Source organism: Pollicipes pollicipes, unplaced genomic scaffold (assembly GCF_011947565.3).
Source record: "Pollicipes pollicipes isolate AB1234 unplaced genomic scaffold, Ppol_2.1 Scaffold_7231;HRSCAF=8579_pilon_pilon_pilon, whole genome shotgun sequence".
In the NCBI taxonomy this organism is placed as follows: Eukaryota; Metazoa; Arthropoda; class Thecostraca; order Pollicipedomorpha; family Pollicipedidae; genus Pollicipes; species Pollicipes pollicipes.
In genome coordinates this window covers 10111381-10134620 of record NW_023597034.1, presented here as the reverse complement: position 1 = coordinate 10134620, position 23240 = coordinate 10111381, and the positions used below count along the sequence as shown (strand labels likewise).

General features: G+C 48.6%; 2 protein-coding genes across 5 annotated transcripts; both read right to left on the bottom strand.

The window, feature by feature from the left end:
* Positions 1 to 5125: 5125 nt before the first annotated feature.
* Positions 5126 to 7771, bottom strand: LOC119109368 (uncharacterized). Its single transcript, XM_037232981.1, has 4 exons — positions 7672 to 7771; positions 5708 to 6772; positions 5363 to 5428; positions 5126 to 5320 (listed from the first exon to the last, which is right to left on the bottom strand). Exons 2-4 carry the CDS (start codon positions 6746 to 6748, stop codon positions 5126 to 5128), a joined length of 1302 nt encoding a protein of 433 aa, XP_037088876.1. The 5' UTR covers positions 6749 to 6772; positions 7672 to 7771.
* Positions 7772 to 10201: 2430 nt separating this feature from the next.
* Positions 10202 to 21497, bottom strand: LOC119110531 (inosine triphosphate pyrophosphatase). Of its 4 annotated transcripts, none has more exons than XM_037234396.1 (4): positions 21428 to 21497; positions 19684 to 19805; positions 11349 to 11499; positions 10202 to 11114 (listed from the first exon to the last, which is right to left on the bottom strand). In XM_037234396.1, the coding sequence occupies exons 2-4, from the start codon at positions 19786 to 19788 to the stop codon at positions 10732 to 10734; spliced, it is 639 nt and encodes a 212-aa protein (XP_037090291.1). In that variant the 5' UTR covers positions 19789 to 19805; positions 21428 to 21497; the 3' UTR covers positions 10202 to 10731. The 4 variants fall into 4 exon arrangements, with proteins under 4 accessions (XP_037090291.1, XP_037090290.1, XP_037090289.1 ...); XM_037234395.1 differs by lacking the exon at positions 21428 to 21497 and adding an exon at positions 21202 to 21289; XM_037234394.1 differs by lacking the exon at positions 21428 to 21497 and adding an exon at positions 21054 to 21159.
* Between the last annotated feature and the right edge of the window lie 1743 nt (positions 21498 to 23240).

The following is a 23240-nucleotide window of genomic DNA, read 5'->3' as shown; positions in this document are numbered from 1 at the left end:
TTGAGCTAGATGTTTGGCACCTTAATGGGTCACACGGTTAAGAGACGTTACACCTTTGGGACGTTGTGTTTAGCACAACGTAGCTGGGGAGGGTTTTCGGCGGCAAATTCTTATTCTGACAGTCCTTGTTTGTGTTATTGACGGGGCATGAAAGCTTTTGCTATCGGAATCTTCATCGGAATTAATTCCAGAACCAATCGGTATCTCATTGAGCTAAAATGGGCATTGACTCATGACTGCACTGCACGACCTGGAATCAGATGCGGAAACAGTGCAGGATTATGTGGATCCGAAGTGGAATCAATTGTTGTGCAGTGGAGCGGAATCAAACGCAAGTCTCATTAACAATGGTGATGCAGCAGAACGGGGTGGGGGTCGAGCATAATGCAACGTCACGTTCACCTGAATTATCCACATTTGGCGCGTTTTTTTTCTTCATTTGGCACAAGCGCTAATACTCGAGTTGCAAAACTGTTCAGGGGAAAACACCGCAACCTAATCATCAATAGCGCGTACAGAATAAACGTGGTACCCGTTAAAGCTTTCCCTGCGCGCGTCGAATGATCTGGACATGCGTTTTGACAATGTCAGTGATATGTTACTGATGAAAGATGTTCGGCATTGGAATGCGGATAAACTTGCATTGAGATCAGCAAGTCTATAGTCTAAGATCATGCTGCTTTGTCGCTTCCAGCCATTAGCTAAATAACCTCATTTGAAAATTTCATGAGCTAAATTGTGAGCCGATCAGTTCTAACAATTTCATGCCACTTAGTCATACGGATCAAATTAAAATGGTAACATGAAGAAACACAGCACGCCCAAGACAAAATAGCAGACCATTTCAGTGTTAAAATGAACGGCATGCAGCTTTAGTTATCAAGCTTTTTGCGAAACGAACAAAAAGTGCTACAATTTGCTCAGCCAGTATAACTTGCTAATGGGCTTTTTGTGTTTGATTTCCAAGACATGAGATGTAATGTATACATGGATTCATATGCATAATGTATGCATATATATATATATATATATATATATATATATATATATATATACAAATTAATGAGTCATAAGGTAACGAGCCAGAACTGAATCGGATCACTGATTTTGCAAATCGCCTGAGTCATGAGCCAAACGATTCAACGCAAGTGACGAGTCTGAACTGAGCTGAATACAAAAAGTTGGAGCGATTATGAGTCATGAGCTGAATCGGATCCCAGAATGTGCGTGTCGGTCCTGAGCTGGCTCAAAAACTAGGAGTCGAGCAGAAGTCTGCCGGTAAGCGCACTAAGCCTCATTCATACACGAGCTGAGTGCATCTATTCACAGGACGACTAAAGGCTGCTGCTTTTCGACGCTGGTTCATTTCTTCCCCGTGATTTAAGTGGCGAGCCGCAATTAAGCGATTTAAGGCATTCAACTGCATGATAAATACAAATTAGCCGTTGTTTCGCTGTCAAGTTTATTGGGTGTCATGGCGCGGCAGGACTCCAATACTAGCTTGTGTCCTTTGTCGGTGCGGTACCGTTGAGGACGTTTTCCATCAATTGAGAGAGAATAACGCCACAACGACACTAGTTCAACATCAACGTTTATTTGTGTCTGTGCCTCCTCAACATGTCTCAAAAACCTAGGGTAGTCGTAAAATATTTATACGGCTGACCTGTGTGTTCACTGAAGACACTGTGTGACCCTGACATGGGGTAGAATCCGGAGGCGCTGTTCCCGTTCAAGAAAGCTTGCGAGTCATCATTAAGCTCACATAGGCATCATCCAAATGGAATGCACGACTAGCTCGCTTTATGTAAGTTATACTAATTCTGCTGTTTAAAGAACGTTCAGCGCTGTGCTCAGTGAACCAAGATTGCGAAAGTTGATTGAGCAGTGGAGTTAAGTACAGCAGAGCTGCGTTATTTGTGGATCTTCATATTTTACCGCTGACACTTTCGTACCACCGAACGAACGAATCGGTTGTGTAGCACTATTTTATTTGCATAGCTGACAGCACTCGCTTATGGTGACGGCTCCCTTGTGTCCGCATCCATGTCGACGTGGGTTCCGAAATTTGTGACAACACGTAGGCATGCCAACTGCAGGGCGCCCACCAAACCAAGTACGCGGCCTGCATCGTCCCACTCAACACTGATTTGGGAATCCGACAACGTGTCACGTTAGCGCGGCCGCCCATCCTCGCCCGAATCTCTAGCCGCGGGCGCTGAAAGCGGGCCGCGCCCTCCCGGGGTTCAGAAGCTGGCGCAGCAGCCACGCGGCCGACGAAGGCGCCGCGTCGGATCTCGCGGGGGTCGAGCAACGGGAGCGGGTCCTCCCCCCCCCGTCCCCCGGGTCAGCGGCGGATGACCCTGTAGTCCGGTCGACAACGGCGCGCCGACACGGCAGCCGGCCGCCCTGCGCCGCCCTGGTGGGTCAGGGACGCGGTCATTCAACACTGAAACGGCCTGCCGGCGCACGACGAACGGGCGCTGACCTGGTTTAGCGGGAGAAGGTGCCGGTGCCGACGCCTCCACCAAACGGCCGCCAGTTGTTGCGATAGCCTCGCCTGTCGGTCGTCGATCAGACGCGGTGATGCTGACGTATCGCGCCGTGTCCCCGGGGTGGAGAGTTGCCCAACGAGTGCACGTGAACCGGAGATGGTGTAATTGGGTCGGAGCCAGGGCGGTGATTTGGGTAAGGCGTTGTATCCTGCATTGAAGATGAGCCGGTGCTTAAAAGCAGCATAGCAACGTGAATACCGATGCTTGGATCAGCGCTGTGCCGAATAAGAACGGAGTAACTATTACGACTCAAATAATCACAACTGCGTTCTTTATTGTAAATGCAGTCATTCATATAACAGGAAGAAATCATGTAGACCTAGATAGATTACCTTAAGAGGCAGTTTCAGCCAGAACGCATGCTGCGAAAAATGACATTGGAGCAAGCATCCAAACGCAACAAAAATCGCGCAGAATATTGCAACAGTTCAGCCGCACCCGCACTGCGGCGTACCCGTGACATGAATGGTATGCAGCGAAAGTTTTGGACACATCCGTACCACCGATGAGGCATTAGAAATATTGAGGCCATGATTCATTGACTACGACCTGCCCACTTGTTTTGTACTTACGAGCATCCCATAAACTTTGGCCATTGATGTCATGGACGTCGCCGTCCTGCATTCCCAGTCTGATGCCCTGGCCGCTTCCTGCAGTGTGTGCTGTCTCCCTCTTTGAAAATCTACCCTGGAGCGGTGTATGTGCGAAACCTCGTCGGCTTTGGTAGATTCATCGACTTCGCAATCACTGTGGGGAACTGTTGTGACTCGACATGGTGACGCTCCGCAGATCCCGCTGAGCTAAAAAAGAAATTTGCAAAGCTCTGTAGGGAGGCTTGAATGGGATACGCCCGCTTAACATGCCACTCATCTTAATTTGTGTTGTCTACCGCATGGTTGTAGCATATTATGTATCATCTCTTATAAGGAAATGTCTCGCCCGTTCGGCCTCGACGAGATTTGATCACGTGGTTGTGTGCGCATGGAAAGGCTCAATCAAACTAGAGTGGGCGATCATTCAGGCATGTAAAGCCTAACGTGAGGTTATTTCGCGGCTGATCATCTGAGTACTTTACCGCCCTGACCCACGACAGCAGAACAAGCGATTATCGTGTCCATAAGTGAAAGGGCACACAAAAAACTCGATTAATTTTACTTTCGATGACTGATGGTCTACCTGGCGCTGGCACAAGCACAAGCGCACAAGCACATTCTGTGTCTCCTGTCCATATCCAAACAAGCGTGGGTATGCAAATAAGCATGAAGACATGCGGGTGCTCCAGACTCCAGACATGCGAGTAAGCATGAAGGGCATTCAAGAAGTGTAAGTTGACATAACACCGCAGACCCTCAAAAAGTTACAGACCCTCGAACAGATACAAAGTTTTTCAAATGATAAAACCTGGAAATGCGCCAAGAACATTTGGCTGCAATATGCGGCAGCTTTAAAAAAGAGGATGGCCCAAGTCAATGGTACCGCATGTTTTCCACAACAATGTCAAGTGTATTCGTTGCAAAACTGTGGCTGTGGTAGTCATACAACACTATCAGCGACAGCGGTGGTTGTCAGTGATCCCTCTCAAGATATTTTACATATCAATTACGCTCCGCTCTAAGCTTTTCACAAAAAGGCAGCTCACATTAACGCGGGATGGGAATTCCTTTCTTCGCAGAAAGTTTTCATTCCAAGACTAGACAATTTTGCTCGTTTTAACATCCGGACGGCGCAAATTCATGTGATGAAACCGGGTTTGGGCGTAGGTTAGATCAACCTTATCGGCTGAACACCCCTCTCCTAACCAATTTTAGAAAGTGACACCCCTGTCACGGCATTTGCGATTGACATTTACGTGTGAAAACGCACACCATGAAAACCGCGACAGGAAAGACTGCTTCAGGACACCAAACCGTCTTCCGCAAGATGGGGAACTCCAGCTTTGTTGGTCCCCCCCCCCCTGCGTTTTTCATACCGACATGAACGAGCCACAATCATTCACATCTTCATCCTACTTCAATGACAAAAGTGCAACAGTTTATTGAAGCTGCAAAACGTTGCCATCTCGCTGCCATGACTAAATGTTTCGAGCACAAATGGCTTTGAATTGAACAAAGTTCCCGACATAAAAGCACGAAAAGGTTGTTGACAACTTATCTTCTACGAATCATTTATGGTGATGCTGCGGGTGCTCATGGAAACTGCAAAGGTACATTAGATGCTGGGGCAGACGTCCATACCGGTTTCGGGTTCTCCTCACGCAGCTTCCCTTCCGGGACAACGGTGCCAACAGAATGTGTTCCGTCGTTTAGTCTGTATCTCAGTATATCAGTGACTGTTTTTCACAAGATGCTAAGATCCGCAGAAGTGATCACCGCAGAGTTGCACACACCAACGATTAGTGCACACACATTAGTTACGAAAGCACACGTCTCAAAAAGCTTCCGACGTTAAAAACATCGTAGTAACGCTGTAATGAGCACAATCCTCGCCTACAAAGGCATCGCTGCACATGGCATAGCCATCCAAGCCTAAGCGTAGCATCACATTTACAGTTGACTAGCATCGCTCTAATGAGGTCAGCACTCGGCCGACGCCACTCGGATGCAGCTGCGTCGCCAGGGCGGGATCGTGCAGCCGCCCTCGAGGTCCACGGCCACGCCGGCGGCGCGCAGCTCGCGGAACAGCGGCGTCCATGCCTCGGTCACGATGTACATGTTGACCAGCAGGAGCCCCTCTAGACTGGGCAGGCAGCGGCGCAGCCACAGCACCATCTGCGGACGACACGTGCCGCCGCGCAGCCGCAGCTGGCGCACGGCCGGCAGCCGCAGGTCAAGCGGTACCGAGACGCCGCTGAAGCCCTCCAGCTCCAGCGCCGACAGCTGGCGGCAGCGCCGCAGCGCACAGAGCGCCAGCGGCGCGTCGTCCTCCGCCTGGTACTGCAGACTGAGCTCGCGCAGCTGCTCCAACGGCAGCGCCGCCAGCGCCTGCTCGCCCAGCACCGAGCTGCGCCAGCTGAGCTGCACCCGGCTAAGCGCCGCGAAGCCAGCCGGCGCGCCGGGCGCCGCGCGCACGTCGCCACCCAGCGCGAGGTGGCGCACGCGCGGGAAGGCAGCGCCGACGGCGGTCAGCAGCGGGCCGCCGTCCTCGCAGTGGCACACCACGCTCAGCGTGTCGACGGCCGGCGCGAGAGGCGCGCCGCCCTCGCCACGGTCCCAGCGCTCGGCCCGACGGCAGCACACGACTCTGAGGCTTCGCAGGCGTGGGTGCAGGCCCAGGTGGCGCGGCTGGAAGCCGCACCGGTCTAGCGTCAGCGTCTCCAGCGCGGCCAGCGGTGTGTCCAGCAGACCGACGTCCGTGCACTCCGACAGCGACAGCACGGCCAGGCTATGGAACCACGGCTCCGTCGGGGTGCAGGCGAGCATCGCCCACGGCTTGCCTGAATGCGGGCGCACCAGCAGCCGCTCCAGACCTGCGAACACGCGCGCCACCGCCGCCACGTCCGCCATGTCGTCCACCACGAGCCGTAGGTCTCGCAGCGCCGGGTGCGTGACGTCACGCCGGCACAGCGACGTCATCACGCAGCCCCGGTCGCGCAGCTGGAGCACGCGCAGCTCTGGGCAGCGGGCCAGCAGACGCGCGACGTACTCGCCCGCCAACGCCTCGTCCGTGACGAACACGGCGAGCCGCGGCGAGTCGCCAAGCAGCGTCAACAGGTCTGCCGTCACCGGCGCGCCGGTCCACGTCACCTCGACCAGGTGACACGTGCGGGCAGCCAGCAGCCGCTCCACGGGCACGCCCCAGGCGTCCGACAGCGGCTCGCGCAGACACAGACAGCGCGTGTAGGGCGATATCACGCAGTAGAGTGGTACACTGCAGCTCTGCGGGTCGCGCAGCCACAGCAGAAGGTCACACAGGAGGTCACATAGTGGCGGCGGCAGGCGGTCGAACGGGCCCGGCGGCAGCTCCCGCAGCAGCTGCTCGCCGGTGCAGCTGGTGTAGGGGGCGAACAGCTCACTACTCTGCCGCAGCACTGATTTGATGCAGATTGTCTGGAGAGAGGGCACATAGCTCTCTGGGAACAGATAGAAGTCCTCGTCCAGTGCCAGGATGCTCTCCAGGATGAGGCCATAGCTGATGTTGGCTTGGTCTACTGGATCATTCAGGCGTCGATAGCGGAAGTTTCGTAACAGTCTGGCCATGGCAAGCCATCAAATTGTTGGCATCTGAGAAGGCAATGATCAATCAGATAGCTAGTTTTGCTAAACACAATACTTCTCTATGCTTCCTATTAAACTTGCAATGCATAGCTCACTATGGAGGTAAGTAATGTCCCATTGAAAGCTGTCAATGATTGCATCACCTCTGACTAATTCATTTCCAAAACAACCAATCATGGGACATTATCATTATGGAAGAATGAATTAGTTGTTATTAGACAGGCAACAAAAATTTACAATAGTGTGATAATTGTGGCAACTGAATGCTGTGTTGTCTGGGACCATGCACATGGTACAGGTGAGGTGAATTTTACCAGCTTGCATATATGGTGTGTTTGTTTGCATATCTTATGCCTGCTTTCAGAATGAATTGTTTCCATCAGCAATGCAATTGAGAAGTTATTAACAAGTCTCTGTTGCTCTAGTTGCACTCTAAAGCTTAATTAAGGCAGTGTAGCTAATGTAATTATCCAGGTGACCCTAAAACAATAGACTGTATGGATAACTCACAAACATACCTGTACAGAAAATATAAGCATAAGACCAGTCAGGCAATACAATGCAATTTTCCCATATGTGTGGGTTTCTTCATTGTAACACTTAAAATGAAAAATAACACTAACATCAGTCACCTGACACTGGCACAACCAGATTAACAGCTTCCCACCTGCTAGTTAATTAATATATGCATGCACCCTTGCAATGCTGAACACAGCCAACAAATATCAGCACCCATACCCAAAAATTAACAAATGAATGCCTGATATGTACCGCGTATAATGGCTGTGCATTTATATATCTTGTATAGTGGGAATATATTCACATGATATCAAGCATTATTCATTCACGATCATTCATGCTTTACTCAGCAAATTGCAGATTGCAGCTATTTTTTACTTCGGTACCTGTACGGCCGACGGAGGGAGGAGTGCGCTGACCGCCGGGGCAGCACAACACCAACATAATACAGGCTGCAGGCTGACTGCAGGGTTTCGTGTACTGTCGCGCTGGGGAAATACCGTGAGGCATCAGCTGACATTGTGACGTCACTGAAAACTGTTTTGCATCGATCGGGATCGCGGTTCTTTTGGGCCGACTGAAGGCCATAAGGTTTTCGCTACTGATATGATGTCACTGATATTCGACTGGGTATGTGACGTCACTGGTCGTGCATTTTTAGGACTGACCGAAAACTGACTGAAACGTAAGCTGATTGGGGCTTAAGGAGAGTGACTGTCGCTGTCAGTTCCAGCTGATTTTTACATGACGTCACAAAACCAAAAACTTACTTCTGTGTACTTCTGTCGCACGTGTGGCACCCAGCAGGCGGGCGGTGAACGCTAGGAACCGATCGGGACCGAATGGGACAGGACGGAGCCGGAGCGGACCGGACGGAACCATACATTATCGTGGGACCAGCCCGGACGGCACCGGGCGAATGCGAACGAGATCGTAGGGGACCAGATGAGACCGGACGGGACCAGAGAGGACCAGACGGCATCGTGCGGCGCCGAACGTGACTGGACGGAACAGAACTGGACAAGATAGGTCCGGACTTGGCAGAACCGGGCAGGACCGGACGGGATCAAATGAACCAGACTGGACCGGACGGGACCAGACGTAACCGGACGCGATCAGATGAAATCGAGCGACATCGGACGTGGTTGAAGGAAGCCAGACTAGATTAGTCCCGGACTGAACTAGTCCCGCTTCAGTATGGGACTAGACGAAACCGGATAAAACTTGATGAAGCCAGACAAGACAAGCTGGGACCAAATGAGACTAGACGGGACTAGACGGTGATGGATGAGGCTTAACCAGACCTGATGGGATCAGGTCTGTTGTCGGACGCGACCTGGGACCGGATGAGTCTTGACGGAGCCCGACGGGATCAGACATGGCCTGACGTGATGGAACGGGATCGAACGGCAAGGGCCTTGTCCAGCAGGAACAACAAGGGACAGAACGGGACAGAGCGGGACCGGACGGGACCGGCAAAGGGCCGGCGGAACCAGGCGGGGCCGGTCTGGTCCGCCCGGTCCCGTCTGGTTTGGTCTGGTCCGATTCGATGCTGTTCAGTACTGTTCAGTGCTTTTCTATCCCGTCCAGTCCCATCCAGTCCCATCTGATCCCATCTAGCTACGGCCGGTCCCATCCGGCACCGCTCAGTCCCACGCTCGATTATCGGGTCCGGACCGGTGTTTTTCGGTCTTGCCTGGTCCCGTCTCGGTTCACCTGGCTCTGCCCGGAGCCGCCTGGCCTCGCTCTGTCCCGTGTGGTTTGCATTGGTCACGCCCTTTGGTGTCAAATATCGTCTGATGTTATCCAGTTTGGCATGGTCACTTCCGCGTCTGTTTGATCCCATCCGGTCCGTCCGGTCCGGTCCGTTCGGTGTCCTACGGCCCCGTCTGACCTTATTAGGTTTTCATAGATGAGACAGTAGTAATAGCCTTGTTTGTTGGAGAAAACCATGAGAATGGAGATATGAATGCGTGGATACTTCGGCAGGAGCAACGAATAGCTGATAATGTTCTTCAGCTATTCATTTCTACAAAGGCATGCTGCTGAACTATTAACGCATCTATATCTCTGTTATCATGGTTTTTCTCCGAAGAATATGGCTATTACTACCGCCTTATCTATGTTAATAACGTTCTTCGAAGATGCACAGGACAACTCACTACAATCCTTCCGGTTTCATCCGATCTCGTCTGGCCTCACTGCGCTCCATCCGGCTTCATTTGACCTCGTCCGGACTCGTTCGCCCTGTTCAGTTTCGTCCGATGCCGTCCCGCTCCGCCCCGCGCCGTCAGGTCTGGTGTGGAGCGATTGCAAGGTTGATAGTGATTTTTTGGTTTTGTGACGCTACGGGACACAATCAGCTGGGAATGTCCGTGGCCTTTATCTTCGCAAAATAGACGGGTCAGTATGGGAAACCCTAATGAAAAACAAATTGCCAGCGCGCCGCAGCTTTACGCATTGGTCGACGCAATTTCGGTGGGTGACGGGTGTGGGCTAAAACGAGATTCATTGACATTGCATGACACATACAGCTACATGAAGGTGTTGGAGGCACACATAATGCCGTATGCAGCTGCCGATCCCAATATTGTACAGGTTTCGTATTGCCTGTAGGTGATTCAGACCTTTTCAGCAAGTGCGAAACCCATGCCGGTGATGTCCGTCAACAGCCGGCAACCGTCCAACAAGTTTTACAGAACGCGTACTTGGTAAACGTAGCAGATGCGGTACAACTGCCGAAGTAATTGCCGCCAGAATAAGATTTTTCTCTCCACGATCATCTAGCTACATAATCCACCACGACAATCGTTATCCTCGCTCCTCTGATCACATCCTGGACAAAGCCTTGTTGCTCTGTCAGTCCGTAACGTTGCCAGGGTTTCTAGGTAGAGAAAACGCATACAGAGCCGGAAAAAACAGACTTCATAAAGTTTATTTTGGCAGTAGGACAGGTTGCATCGCTGATCACTTATGGCGATGCTTGTCAGTCCGAGCAGCAAGTAAGACTACGCGTGTATTATTGACATGTATGTCCCCGCCCCAAGCTGTCTGGGTCTTAAAACTAGTCCATACGTCCCGATAGCTTATGTTCCTTCCCGGAAAACTTGAAGACGCACGCAAGGAGTGCAGAGACACATATCTTCACAAGCACCAAACCTGCATTTCAACGGCTGCTTGAGCGCAAGGTCCCAAGCAGTCAGCTACATTTAAACATATTGTGAATTAGCGGACCTGCCAGAAAATCACAGCCGCTTTTACATCGGCAATACGCTTGAAGCTTCACGTCAGACATAACTGGACACAATCTGCCGTCCAGTTGTAGTAAACGCGCCACGAAATATTTCAACGAATATTCGCCACGCTCGTTTTCTATCCGAGCAACGCGTTGCCTGCTCAGTTTCAAACTCATCCACGTCATGGAATCGGACACCGTTTTAACCTGGCTAGAACCATGCTACCGGCTCTTTTGTGTCGCCGGCGATTTTGTTGCAAGCGCCATCTTGTTCACTGGTGAAGTGCTCCCTCAGCCGACTCAGTGCACGACGCCGGTGAGATATGGTGTTCTTCACATCCTTCTCCATTTCGGCATACGTCTGGTTGTATCCTTCCGGCTGGAAGCATGGATCCCAGCCGAAATCGGCCGGCCCTCGCGGAGAGACGATGATGCCATCTGTTCGTCCCTCGAACAATATTACTTCATCACTTTCACCGCCAGGGGAGAACGCGAACGTGCAGAGCGCGTAGGCCGTCTTGTCCTCCCATGCGGACAGCATCTTGACGAGGCCATCTGGCTTCAGGGTTTTTAAAAACCATTTGATGTAAGGACCTAGGTAAAACGCAGACGTTGATTTGTATTATTCACGTCGGGATGGTCGCATTTGGGGCATTTTTGAAGTATTGTGCATCAAAACGGAAATTAATTACGCTTATTTCAACGGAATCCAGCCAAAGGACCAAAAACAAAAAACGATGTATTACATCAATGCAATCACTTGGAGCACTCAGATTTTGGGCACATTCTGTCAGGGAGTAAAGGTACGACTAAACACCTCTGGCTCACCTGGTAGCCCACCAAGAGCATTAAAACACAGGCTTGTGTCCTCCACAACAACAGGTGTCTTCAGGATGCTTGCGGCTGTCTTACACTTCTGAGTAGCAACCTCCTGTGGTGTTCCTTGGTACTCAGGTACGTCAATGTCCTTGCTGACGATCTAGGAAGAAAATACACAAAATGTCACGAGCAGGCAGTTGCAGCATATTGTGAATATATTGTGAATTTGAACTTACCGGACGCGCGCGCGCCCACACACACACACACACACACACACACACACACACGCACGCACGCACGCACGCACGCACGCACGCACGCACGCACGCACGCACGCACGCACGCACGCACGCATCCATATATATATATATATATATATATATATATATATATATATATATATATATATATATATATGGGTGCGTGGGCGCGTGCGTGCGTGCGTGCGTGCGTGCGTGCGTGCGTGCGTGCGTGCGTGCGTGCGTATGTGCGTGCGTGCGTGCGTGCATCTTAATCTAGCTCACGACGCGTTTCGCGGGACAACGGCTGCGATGAAATCCGACCAAAAGGACGAAAACCCACAATGGTATGTTATATCAATGCAATCACTTCGATTTTTCAACAACGATGCATTATATCAATGCAGTCACTTCGAGTTCTCAGATCTCGAACACATTCTGTCAGGAAGTAAACGTGCGAATGATGGAGTACGGCTGGAAGCACGGATGTATGACGTTCTCAGATTCTGGATCCAACATGTCATACACGCTGTTTCAATTGAAATAGCTCATCGCTAATAAAGGATGGAGCGCACAAGCACCTCTTTGTCTCGGGAATACGCCCGGTATTCTGTGCGGTTTGCCGAGGAAACACATGGCCCTAGTCCCTCTCCATCTACTTTCTCCGTTTGTGGTACTCTGGCTTAAAGTCCAACTACATTTCTGGTTCCCGAGCTCAACCCTCTCAAAAATTAGCACTCTTTAAGCAATTCCTATGAGGTCGTAAGTGAAGTCGCATACGTAGAATGAGATTGCTAACTTGGCTAACTATGGCTGACTTCGATGCTCGATGTTCAATGTTCCTCGAACACGGCTAGCTTCGATGCTCGATGTTCGATGTTCTTTGAACATGGCTAACTTCGATGCAGTTACTTTATTTGCCAACATTCCTTTGCGAGACCATCGACATTTGTGTTGAGCTTTGTTTTAAACAGCCGCTGAGGTATTAGAAATAGCGCTTAAATGTTTCAAGTCTATCATTGAGCTCACTGTGACAAATTTGTTTTTCATTTTCAATCGTAAGTTATATGGACAGAAAGAGCGAGTCAACATTGGTCTTCCTTTGGGTCCAAAATTCGCAAGTATTTGCATATGTTATTATGGAAAGCTCTGGCTTAGCTCCTGTCCGACCGAATTCTCCTTTCTTTTATTGCAGGTGTGTTTATGATTATTTTCTTCTTTCAAGTATAGCTCTCATGATGGTTTTCCCTTATTTCGTAAAAAGCAAACGTCCAAATATTAGATTTACGATGGATGAAAAGTCAGATGGCAAACTTCCCTTTCTGGACGTCCTCATCCACAAGGAAAGTGGTCGTTAACTCACTTCAGTGTACAGAAACCTACTTTTACTGAGATGGGCACGATTTTTTTCCGTTTTATTCCGGATTCACTCAAGCTTAGCTCCATATGGACGGCCATCCTTAGAGCACACCATCTCAGCTCCACTAAACATTGCTTTCATGCTGAAATCGAGCATCTAAAGAGGCATTTCTAGGACAACGGCTTTCTCTTGAGCACCATGCATTCATTGATTTGTAGATTCTTCGACTCTAGGCATCTTTCCTCGTCCTGTCCCTTTGACGTTCCGAAACTCAAAAGTATTTTGTTCTGCCGTACTTTGGCTCAGATTTCAAAAGCCTCAAACGCTAGTTGATCAGCCTCCTATCGAAATTCGATCCTTTTTAAATCCTAGGATTCTTCTGGTGGACTTCTCAGTACGTTCCATCCTCAAACATAGCAGAGATTACCCTAATTCTGCCAATCTACTGCCGTTCACCAGTTCAGTTGCGCCTCGCGTGGAGCATTATACATAGGTTCCACCCTTCGGAACTTGCACATTCACATGCAGCAGCATTTGAGTAAATCTATCCGGATGGGAAAATTTCTTGCGAAACCTGACCCCTCCCTCCCACGAGTACACGAGTGCGCGATATTTTGTATATATATATATATATATATATATATATATATATATAAAGTTCTCGATTACGTGTGCGTGACGTCTGCAAGAACTATCACGAAAAGTGAGCTTAGAACGATGACGCGAATTTTTACCAATGACTACACTCTAAAAGGTGGAGAAAGACCTATCTGGGATCCCATCACCAGGTATATCATGTCTCTGAATCTTTTTTCAGCTCAGGGTACGATACATCAAATTTTCCAGCGTTAATCACCTACTACAAACATAGTTGTAATCTAGGAGATTGCATATCCCGCATGGGTAGTCACTGCATTTGACTGACAGCAACGTCCCGAAGCAAGCACATTTCTACGCGCTTGTCAAATGGGCGTCCAAAAGCACCTACTATCTGGGATAATTTCCTATTCACTTGGAGGCTTTCAGCCCCCCCCCCCCCCCCACCCGACTTTGAGAAGACAGCAGGCGAAATCCAGGGAAAATTCCGTTTGCGGGCAAATTTGGGGACAAAGTTGTGATTTTTTACTGTTTTCCCAACTTACTTTGCAAGACTTTATCACCGCATCTTATCACCAAGCATCACAAGACTCTGACAAGACAGAAGATCAGTGAGCTAGAATCATTTTTGAACTAGGGTGGGAGTGAAGAATTATATCCCGAAAAGACCGCACGGAGTGAAGAATCCAATTCCCAAAAGTCGGAACCTGTAAATCAGTGAGAGGTGCTCCAGCAAGCAAAGACATACATTTTAAGTTGGCATGGACGTAAGATCATGAACCTGATAAAAACTTTTTTAACATCTTAGGTCATTACAGTGCAACAAAATACATTAAGGAAAAGTAATTTCATAAAAGTGTGACGAGCTTAAAAATTACGCAACACCAATGTTTTCGTGCTGTTCTTTGCACTTCTCAGTGCTTCGAATTGCCTGCTCCATTCCCTACGAATTGTTCACTCTTGGGTGCATCTTAAACATGTTTGGGCGGTTGGAGAATAAATCCAATTGTTGTATGCAAAATGTGCAAATTTGCAGCTGAAACACTTTCCAGACAAACTGGCCAACATTTTAAGCCATAAATGGTATGATTAAAGATAACTGGAAAGGGAGGAAAAATGAAGTTGCATCACAGTCCGCAAATGGTGATATTCAGCTTTTAAGTTTCATTTGGAAGGCATTTTAGAAGAACTTTTCACTCCTACCTTTCGGGAGTGGTGTAATTTAGTGGTCAAGTTTCTTCAGGTAAAAGAAATACGTGGAGTAAAATTCTCTACCAGGCTTTGCTCGTGCTTGTACCAGGCCTTGCTTTCCTGGTGTGACGATTGCGTGGTGCGACCCAAAACATTGGGGATGCGTCAAAACCTTGTGTTTGGCACACAGCTGTAATGATGCATTTTGTAAACAAACCGAACTTAGTGCACGCAAGCGGCTGGAGTCGCTGGGGCTCTTGGGCTTGTAGGTACCTGGTGCCCTTGCTCTGTGCAAACATAGGCATGATCCAGGCGTAGGTGAGGCAGGATATGGCCATAGGTGTCCAGATTCTAAGCAGCCTTGTTTATGCTTGATGGTTTCAAGTGAGTTCGGTTTTGGATGACATCTTACAACCTCTGAAGGGAAAATATGGGTTTGGTATGAGTGTTTAGACAATGTCAGGTAGGAGTGAAAAATTCATATAAAATATCGGGGAATGGAGTAAAAAATTCCCCATCACCGGATGTTGCTTTACACTCAAAGTCGTTAATTCTAGGTAACTGGTAGAAGGCTCCCCCCCCCAAAAAAAAATTTCACCGGTTATGACCCATTTGTTGTTGAGAACATGCTTTTCTTAGATATGATATATATATATATATGCATATATATTTAACATATTTTACCTGACTCAAATATAGGCCAGACGATACCGCGAGATCAAATTTGCCTTAGGTTTATCATACACAAACTGACAAAATCACGAGTTGAATGGCTACTTCACATAAATCCCCGGAGCTCTTTATTTTGACTGGTTCAGGAACTTTGGCAGAATTTTTGCCTGAGTTGTACAGAAAAAGCAAGGATTCCGCGACTGTACATTGAAGATGAGAATGGGTCAACAATTTGTATTAAGATGGCCGGGCTATGTCTATCTGTATATCTTCAACATTCGGCCAGAACTGATAAGTGGAACAAATTAAGCAACGCAGTTTTGAGCTTACGTGCCCGCATACCTCAGAAGCAAAAAAAAATCGACACCAGGTGTTGCAGTTTTCTCGGGACGCGCAGCGCAGGCCCCTTGGCTTACACTAGGTCCCGTGGCTTACACTAGGTTAGGCCAACAGGTGAACAAAAATAGTGACGCATCTGAATAAAATGTCTCTGAACCCTTTGGACAACAAATCGTACATTTAGAGGCATTCGGGGTGTGTATTTCACCTGTGCCGTTTTTAGATTGATGTTATCAACGTTTTGGTCTTTGCAGCACCGCGAGGTGATGCTGGAGTCTGGTTGTGGAACTGGAAGAAAAAGGTAAAATTTGTATTTGTCATGTCGCTGTAACTGTTAATCTGCCCAAACGACAGTATCAAAGTTGTACAAATGATTCGTCCAAGGTAACCTTTGAACCGCACGGGTTAATTTTGGAAGACATTCAGAAACATTATTTTCCTATGGCCATTGATGCACACCCGGCGCCTGACCCCTGGCGTTGCATGTAGTGTCCAACGCCGATAACAACGCCAGCCTCTCACCCTGGCGAGAAGGGCAGGCACCGCAGGAAATCGAACCCCGTTATCTGAGGCTTCCTAGACGCGCAATGGTTAACGAAGGCGCGGTAACCACTACATTACCGGCACCCGGTGCGCAGGCTCAAACATTTTAATGACATTTATTTCAGTCGTCGATGCTACAAAAAAATGAACGTTCTCAGGGGAACATGGGATGCCCTTGTCGTTTTGAACTCATTTTGACCGACTCACTTTAACAATAATGAATGGAGTCCTATTTCTTTCCGGTAAAGGGGCCATCTTGGGTGCAACACTACGGGAAACATTGTTGTTCCCCAGTCAACGGTTGAAGGGCCATTCTGTCGCACTGCGGTGTGTTTTCCGGCCGTCATCCTGGCGGCACGGGGCGGCATTACCAGGCCGATCCGGAGGCCCTTAAAGGGATACATCATATCATATTGGTTCGCTCCCTGACGTGGGAGGCTTTCTGGCACACGCAGTTGACCCCGAATCGACGCACGAACCGTCATTAACGGAACAACATCCTTGCTCACCGCAGGTGGTCAGATAATTGGCATATAGACTACACTTGGGCTTAACAGGCCCATCCTGGAACAGGGTTAGAGGGCGCACCGTTCGGCACTGGGGGCCCTGACTGGCACAGGACTCTTCCATCACCTCAATGAGAGGGCTCATCATAAGTTCTTGACTCCTTCCATTGTCAGAGGGCCCCGACCAACGAAAGAGGCCCTCTGTCATTCGGGCTTCCGGCTCCGTCCCTTTTGAACAAATATTCTCCCGACCAATTCGAGGCCCCTTGTGGACATAGAATGCCCTTTTAGGCACTATGGGCCCCTGAACGACCCAGGAGCCCGATCGATATAAATCGCGGGCCTGGCCCTGTCCCTGCTTGGGAAATGGGGCCCCAGAGCTCAGACCTACGTGGAACTGACTGTTCGTTGTTCGTGATCTCTGGCCAAAATAGAAGAACGCTCTGCCTCAGTGGTTCCCATCGGTGCGAGAGATCATCCTACTGGCATTTGAGATCCCGTCCCTATGGGTGGGGGTCTTTAATGCGACCTACAGCCATCCCTTCGGACCCTTCAGCCATTTTGTCGAGCCCATGATTCTTGGTCTTGGGAGACCTTGCCGCCCCTTTTCGAGCCCCCTTCAAACACCGCTCCGACCCGGAGCCGCTAGCAGCCACACGACCCCTGTCCGGCACTGGGGCCGTGTGTTGGCGACCGACGCAGGAGCCTCTCACTGTATCAGGGACCCCACACATTGCAAATCGTGGAACCCGGCCTCGTTTCTGCTTGGAAAATGGGTCTCAGGGGCTCAAATAGACATGGCGCAGACTGTTCGGAGTTCGTGGTCTCTGACCGACTCAGATACCTGCATTGTCTCAGGGGTTCCTAAAACAGTGCAAGAGGACCTCTGACTGATATTTCAGGTCACCACCCTACGGTTTTTCAACTTGTTCGGACTCTACGGACCCTACGGTTCTTTTACGGTCACGGCCCTGCGGTTCAGGACTCTGCGATTCTTACGTGACCTACAGCCAGTCCTTCGGGTCCTTATGCTCTCCAACCAAGCCTCTGATCGCCGGTTCCTGAGGGTCACCCAGTCCCCTCTTCGGGCCTCATCAAACGCTTCCCTTGGTCGGCGGGGCCCTGCGAGCACAGTGCCCTCAGTTAGGCACTGTGGGCCCCTGAGAGATACAAGGACTCCGACCAGTGTAAAACACCGGCCCCGACTTTATAGCTGATTGGGAAGTGGGTCCTCAGGCCCATACCGAAACGGAGCCGACTATGTGGTATGGTGGTGCCTGATCGACATATAGGCCCATGTCGACTCGGGGGTCCCCGATCGGCGCGAAGGGCCCTCTGACCGTTATTTGAGGGTCCGTTTTCGCAGGTCTGGGCCCCTGAATAAGACTCCCACCAGACCATTATGCCCTTCGACCCTCCAATCGGGCCCCTGATCCTCGGACCCGATGGGCCGTCTAGGCTCTTCTGACCTTCTCGAACACTGTCTCTGGCCGACTTGGGACCCCTTGGCAACACAGGGCCCTTTTTAGGCACTGTGGGGCCCCGAGCAATGTAAATCGCTCGCCCCGGCTTTGCCCCTGCTTGGGAAATATTCCTTAGCTCGTGCCGTCATGGAGCCGACTGTGCGTTACTGGTGCAGTCTGATCAAAATACACGTCCTTATCGACTCAGTGGGCCCCTAATCAGTGTGTGGGGCCCTCTGGGTGGCATTTGAGTGCCCGGACCTGCGAGCCGGGGTCCCCAAATGAGACATCTGGCTGGCTTTTCGGGTCCTTCGGGCCTGCAAATCGGAATCTACGGGCGGGGGGGGGGGGAGCCAGTGCCCCTTGTGCCCCCTTTGCCTGCACTTCTGTTCTCAGAGTACTACAAAACTAGCAAAGGAAACTTTATTGGCTTACCTTTAAGCCTCAATCAGCATGGCACCGACGTGCACGTACCTACACACAATGACACCACACTCACCAGAAATGTGTCAGTCACTAACATTTATCATAGACCATAGACACCTCAACACACTTGAAATACCATGTATCAGAGATATGGCATCCATCATTAACATGCAAAACAAACAATTTATGCAACTACCTCTGTACAACATGCAACTAGTAGGACATACTTCTCCTCCCCTAAAATACAAAGTAAGTACCAGACCAGTAAGCCTCTAAATTGATGATGAAATTTTAAAAGCTTTCAGCCATACAGAACTCAGACTTGCACAAAATCATGTGGCATACAATTTTTTAAAAATTCCTTGAGCATGTGCTATGTAGGCATACAATGAAAACCAAACTTGCATGTGTACAGTGGGTGACAGAATGTTTAGAGTGTAATTTCTGTCTTGCAAATGATCACTGGGCAGATAAAAATGTTCAAAGGAGATGAAGTTTGGCAATATTCTAAATTGCTACAAAGAATACAGCAAGCAAAGCCTTTTGAGGCCTACAACAAATGTTTGATGTCATAAATGCTGCATTTGCTGTATCATACAATAAGCAATGCACACAAGACAACATGTTCCAAAATTCTCCAATATATATGCAATACATGCATAAGTACACATATATAAGCATGACTATCTGTATCCTCTTTTGATGCCACCATTAGCTGTTCTAACATGGCCATGCCCATGCATAACCATTAAACTGAGCAGTGCTTTGATGCCCATTTAGTTACTACTTCCACATTAAATGACATTCTGAAAAGCTGTCACAATGCCTCAAACCCAAAAAGAAGTTTTAGGCATGGCACAGTGTTCTTTCTCAAAATAGGAGTGAACTTTTGCTTTGTGTTTCACTGGTTGCCATACCATCCTCTACCCAACTTGGAGACAGACATAATAGCCCTGTGAAAATGACTTAAGGACATGTTAAGCTGAACACTGTCAAACACCAACATACCTGAATGGGGAACTGATGCCCCAAAATGGCTGTCACCTCTTCAAGCTTTTTCACATTGCTGGTGACAAAGGTTAGTGGTTGACTACCAAGAACTCTTGATGCCATTGTTCACAGCTGGTCACCTAAGGAAATACAAACACAAATTAGGGCCTATTACAGTAGCCATCCTAAGCTGCCCTCTGAGTTCTACTGTCAGTAGACAGGGGAATCTGGGTGTTACAAGGGCACAAATGCAGTCTTTCAATGGCCCCCTTTGCATCCATAATTGAAGTGCTGATCTGATAATTTTATGATAATGGCAGGGTAATTGTTTGTAATCCATCTCTGCTCCTAAGCACTACTTACCACATAATTTATCATCAAAATAGTATGCTTAACTTTAATATTACACAATCCATGCATGCTATTTATGTCATTGCTAGTCGTAATTGAGTATTGCACCTGGCAGAGGGCTCCCACTGCTCATTTTGCCAGAATCATGTCTGTGCCTCCTGCTCATGGTATATTATCAAATAATGCCTAACCAAGGATAGTAATAATATGCCATTTCTGCATCTATTTACACCTTGTGATGTTACTGAATATTTTGGTTTATGCCCTAGATCCCACCTATGATAGAAACCTTGGCACACACAGTGGCATGGGACCACTGGAGTTACGACCTGGTAAGCTGACATGGTTGAATATGCTACATTCAGCTAAATAAGGTAGTATTGAAACTGCAGCTGATCTTTGTAGTCAGTTGGTATCCACCGTAAGGTAATTAAGTCTCCACAAGACGTGACTCTTGGGCTCATTTCTCATTATCAAAAATGTTGGTAATGTTTGTTTGTTATTGGTGTTTCATCTCACAGCCTTAATGCAAGTGAGCTTTCAGAAGGGTCTGGACCAGTTACCAGCATGCATGGCACTAACTGACCTTGTGCTATCCAATGCTTCACATTTCAATGGTGCATGTGCATACCTACCATATGGGAAACAAACAGTGTCACAAATTATACCAGCTAAATGCAGCACAAAACCAGACCACCCTGGCAGACTGCATTATAACTTCGGATGCTGCCTACTGTCTCAATTTCCACACCCAGGTTTGTCACTGGGAGCATGACTGGAGGATGTAAAGAAGAAGGAATGTACCTAGAAGTACTGAGTGCCAAATGTCCCAAACTGTGATCATAAGCCACAGTGCATTTAATTACTGCACTGCTCCTCATCAAACCCCAACACTGATACTTCCAAGCAATTATGCTCATCTTAGTACACATGCATGTTTCACAAACACCAAAACTTCCTCATAGAAAATAGCGCATACAGCCATACAATACAGTCAGCACACCATATACACACAATCAGTTAAACATGGTACCTACAGTGCTTGGGCGCTTGTAAAGCTATATAATTGGGCCAGTGCATATGCAGTACCCCTCTTCCCTAGAACAGCCGTGCTGTTTACCAAGTTAGTGCCTATCAGCGTCATTAATACCGGTTTGTACCGTTAGAATGCTCATTGTTTGCAACCTTTGCGCCGTTTTCGCTTCCACTTTGGTCTTCTTTCCGCCACGAAATTTTGTCCTCGCCTTGAAAATGTTGTAACGCGTCAACATTTTTTTTTCCATTCTGTTGCTGAAGCCAAAGGTGTAGGAGCAGGGGGAATAGGGGATACATGACCTCGCACTTGTTTGAGAACGTTAATTTTACAGCGATGCATTGAAAAATGGGCATCCAAATTGGCATCGGCACCCACCTTCATGAGACGGTCCTACGCCGATGCCGTCTAGTTATATATCTACAACCTGTCCTGAAACGTGGGTGGCACTTCTTGCGTATTTGCGATGAGGTATTGTCACCCCTCGTTACCAGAAGGTTTGCCTCAGCACTCAAGTGGGCCATCGTACACATATGAGAGATTCCCAGATGAAAAATCAAATACAAAAGTCGAATGGAAAAAGCTTAGTGAAAAAGTTCAAAGGGATAGAAGCAACAGGGCTGAAAGTTTTGGATCGGAAAAAGTCGAATGGCAGTTGGTCGAAAAGGGTAGCAGCCGCCAGGGATAAGGGTTGAATGGGAATAAAGTCGAAGGCCAAAAAGTCGAAAATATAAAAGTCGATAAGGAAAAAGTCAAAAGACGAAAACATGACAAGGGTAATGACAGTAATGGGATAAGGGATAGCAGTAATAAGTTGAAAGACAGAGCATCAACGGGGATAAAGATCAACTCGGATGTATAAAACACTACGGTCAAAATAAAATAAAACGAAAAAGTCACCAGGGTTTGGCACCTGGCATGAGGGGTGGGTGGGCTATGACACAGGAAGAGACAGATGAGACTGGGTGGCACTGGAAGGGACGAGACGGGGACGGACGTCCGGCACCAGACCTCGTCAGGGGAACTGGGCGAGAAAAGCGAGATACGACCGGACCGGGTGGAACCGGACGAGACCAGATGGGACTAGATGGCACGGGACCGGACAAACGCCAGGCTGGACTACGCGGTACCGGACGCAATTAGACAGTATCGGACGTCACCGAACGTGGTCGAAAGGAATCGGAGATGATGAACGGAACTGGACGGGACCAGACCGAACCGGACAAAACGGGACCAAACTGCACGGGATCACTCGGGACTGGACGTAGCATGTTGCTATGTGACGGACAGGGAGGGACCAGACAAATTTAAAGGTAGCTTTCGGCTACCGAAAAGCCTAAATACGACGCCGAAATAAATATCTCAGCTGTTCCGCAACATCACCTGACCCTCGTTGGCTGCGCGGCGGCGCGCGGCTCCCGTAAGTTGCAGTGTTTTACGTTGGGTACAGGGAGGGGAGCGAGGTACACAAGAGGACAATGGGCCGGGCTACCTTCAAAACGCCACCATATGGAGGCTTCAATTCCCCCCCCCCCCTCCCCCAAAACTCATCAGGAAACTACACCACTGCGTTCGTAATTATGGGTTCAATGTTGTTATGCCGAATTATTGAACTTTAATGTGCCAGGAGATGACGTTATACAACGCTATGGACCAAACAATCCTTGCGTGGGTGTCGATTTCTGAAAATAATTGGGGGACCAGATTCGCAGAAGTCGTTATGAGGGGACACGGCCAGGGCCAGGAACTTCTCGGATTTCGCCTAATGCTCTGATGCTTTGGTTATCAGTTACACACACACACACACACACATATATATATATATATATATATATATATATATATATATATATATATATATATATATATATATATATATGGGAAAGCGGGGCAAGACGGACACCTTAACGGTATATTAATATGTGAAGTTCATAAGTCTGTCCAGAAGGTCTTTAGCAGGTGGATATTGAAGGCTGAGCCATTGTGTATCTCTTATAAAAGCGCTGGTTTCATATCTCTTCATGTTAAAGTGTGATCCTCCTAAATATCAGGCAATGGTTTTTCCTCATCTTGCCCCTGCCTTGGGACAAAACGAAGTAGTATTTGGGGCAAAACGGACAAGTGATGAGATTGAACATGCGAAATAAATAGTTTCAAAATTATGATTTTTTAATGAGAACGCATTAATACA

Coding starts and splice junctions, on each gene's coding strand:
- LOC119110531 (XM_037234396.1), bottom strand. CDS start 19,788: ATGGCATCAAGAGTTCTTGGTAGTCAACCACTAACCTTTGTCACCAGC. Junction 11,500..19,683: donor GGCATCAGTTCCCCATTCAG/GTATGTTGGTGT, acceptor TTTTCTTCCTAG/ATCGTCAGCAAGGACATTGA. Junction 11,115..11,348: donor TGCTCTTGGTGGGCTACCAG/GTGAGCCAGAGG, acceptor CGTTTTACCTAG/GTCCTTACATCAAATGGTTT.
- LOC119109368 (XM_037232981.1), bottom strand. CDS start 6,748: ATGGCCAGACTGTTACGAAACTTCCGCTATCGACGCCTGAATGATCCA. Junction 5,429..5,707: donor CCGTCGACACGCTGAGCGTG/GTGTGCCACTGC, acceptor CGCTGCCGCCAG/CTGTCGGCGCTGGAGCTGGA. Junction 5,321..5,362: donor TTGACCTGCGGCTGCCGGCC/GTGCGCCAGCTG, acceptor TGTCGTCCGCAG/ATGGTGCTGTGGCTGCGCCG.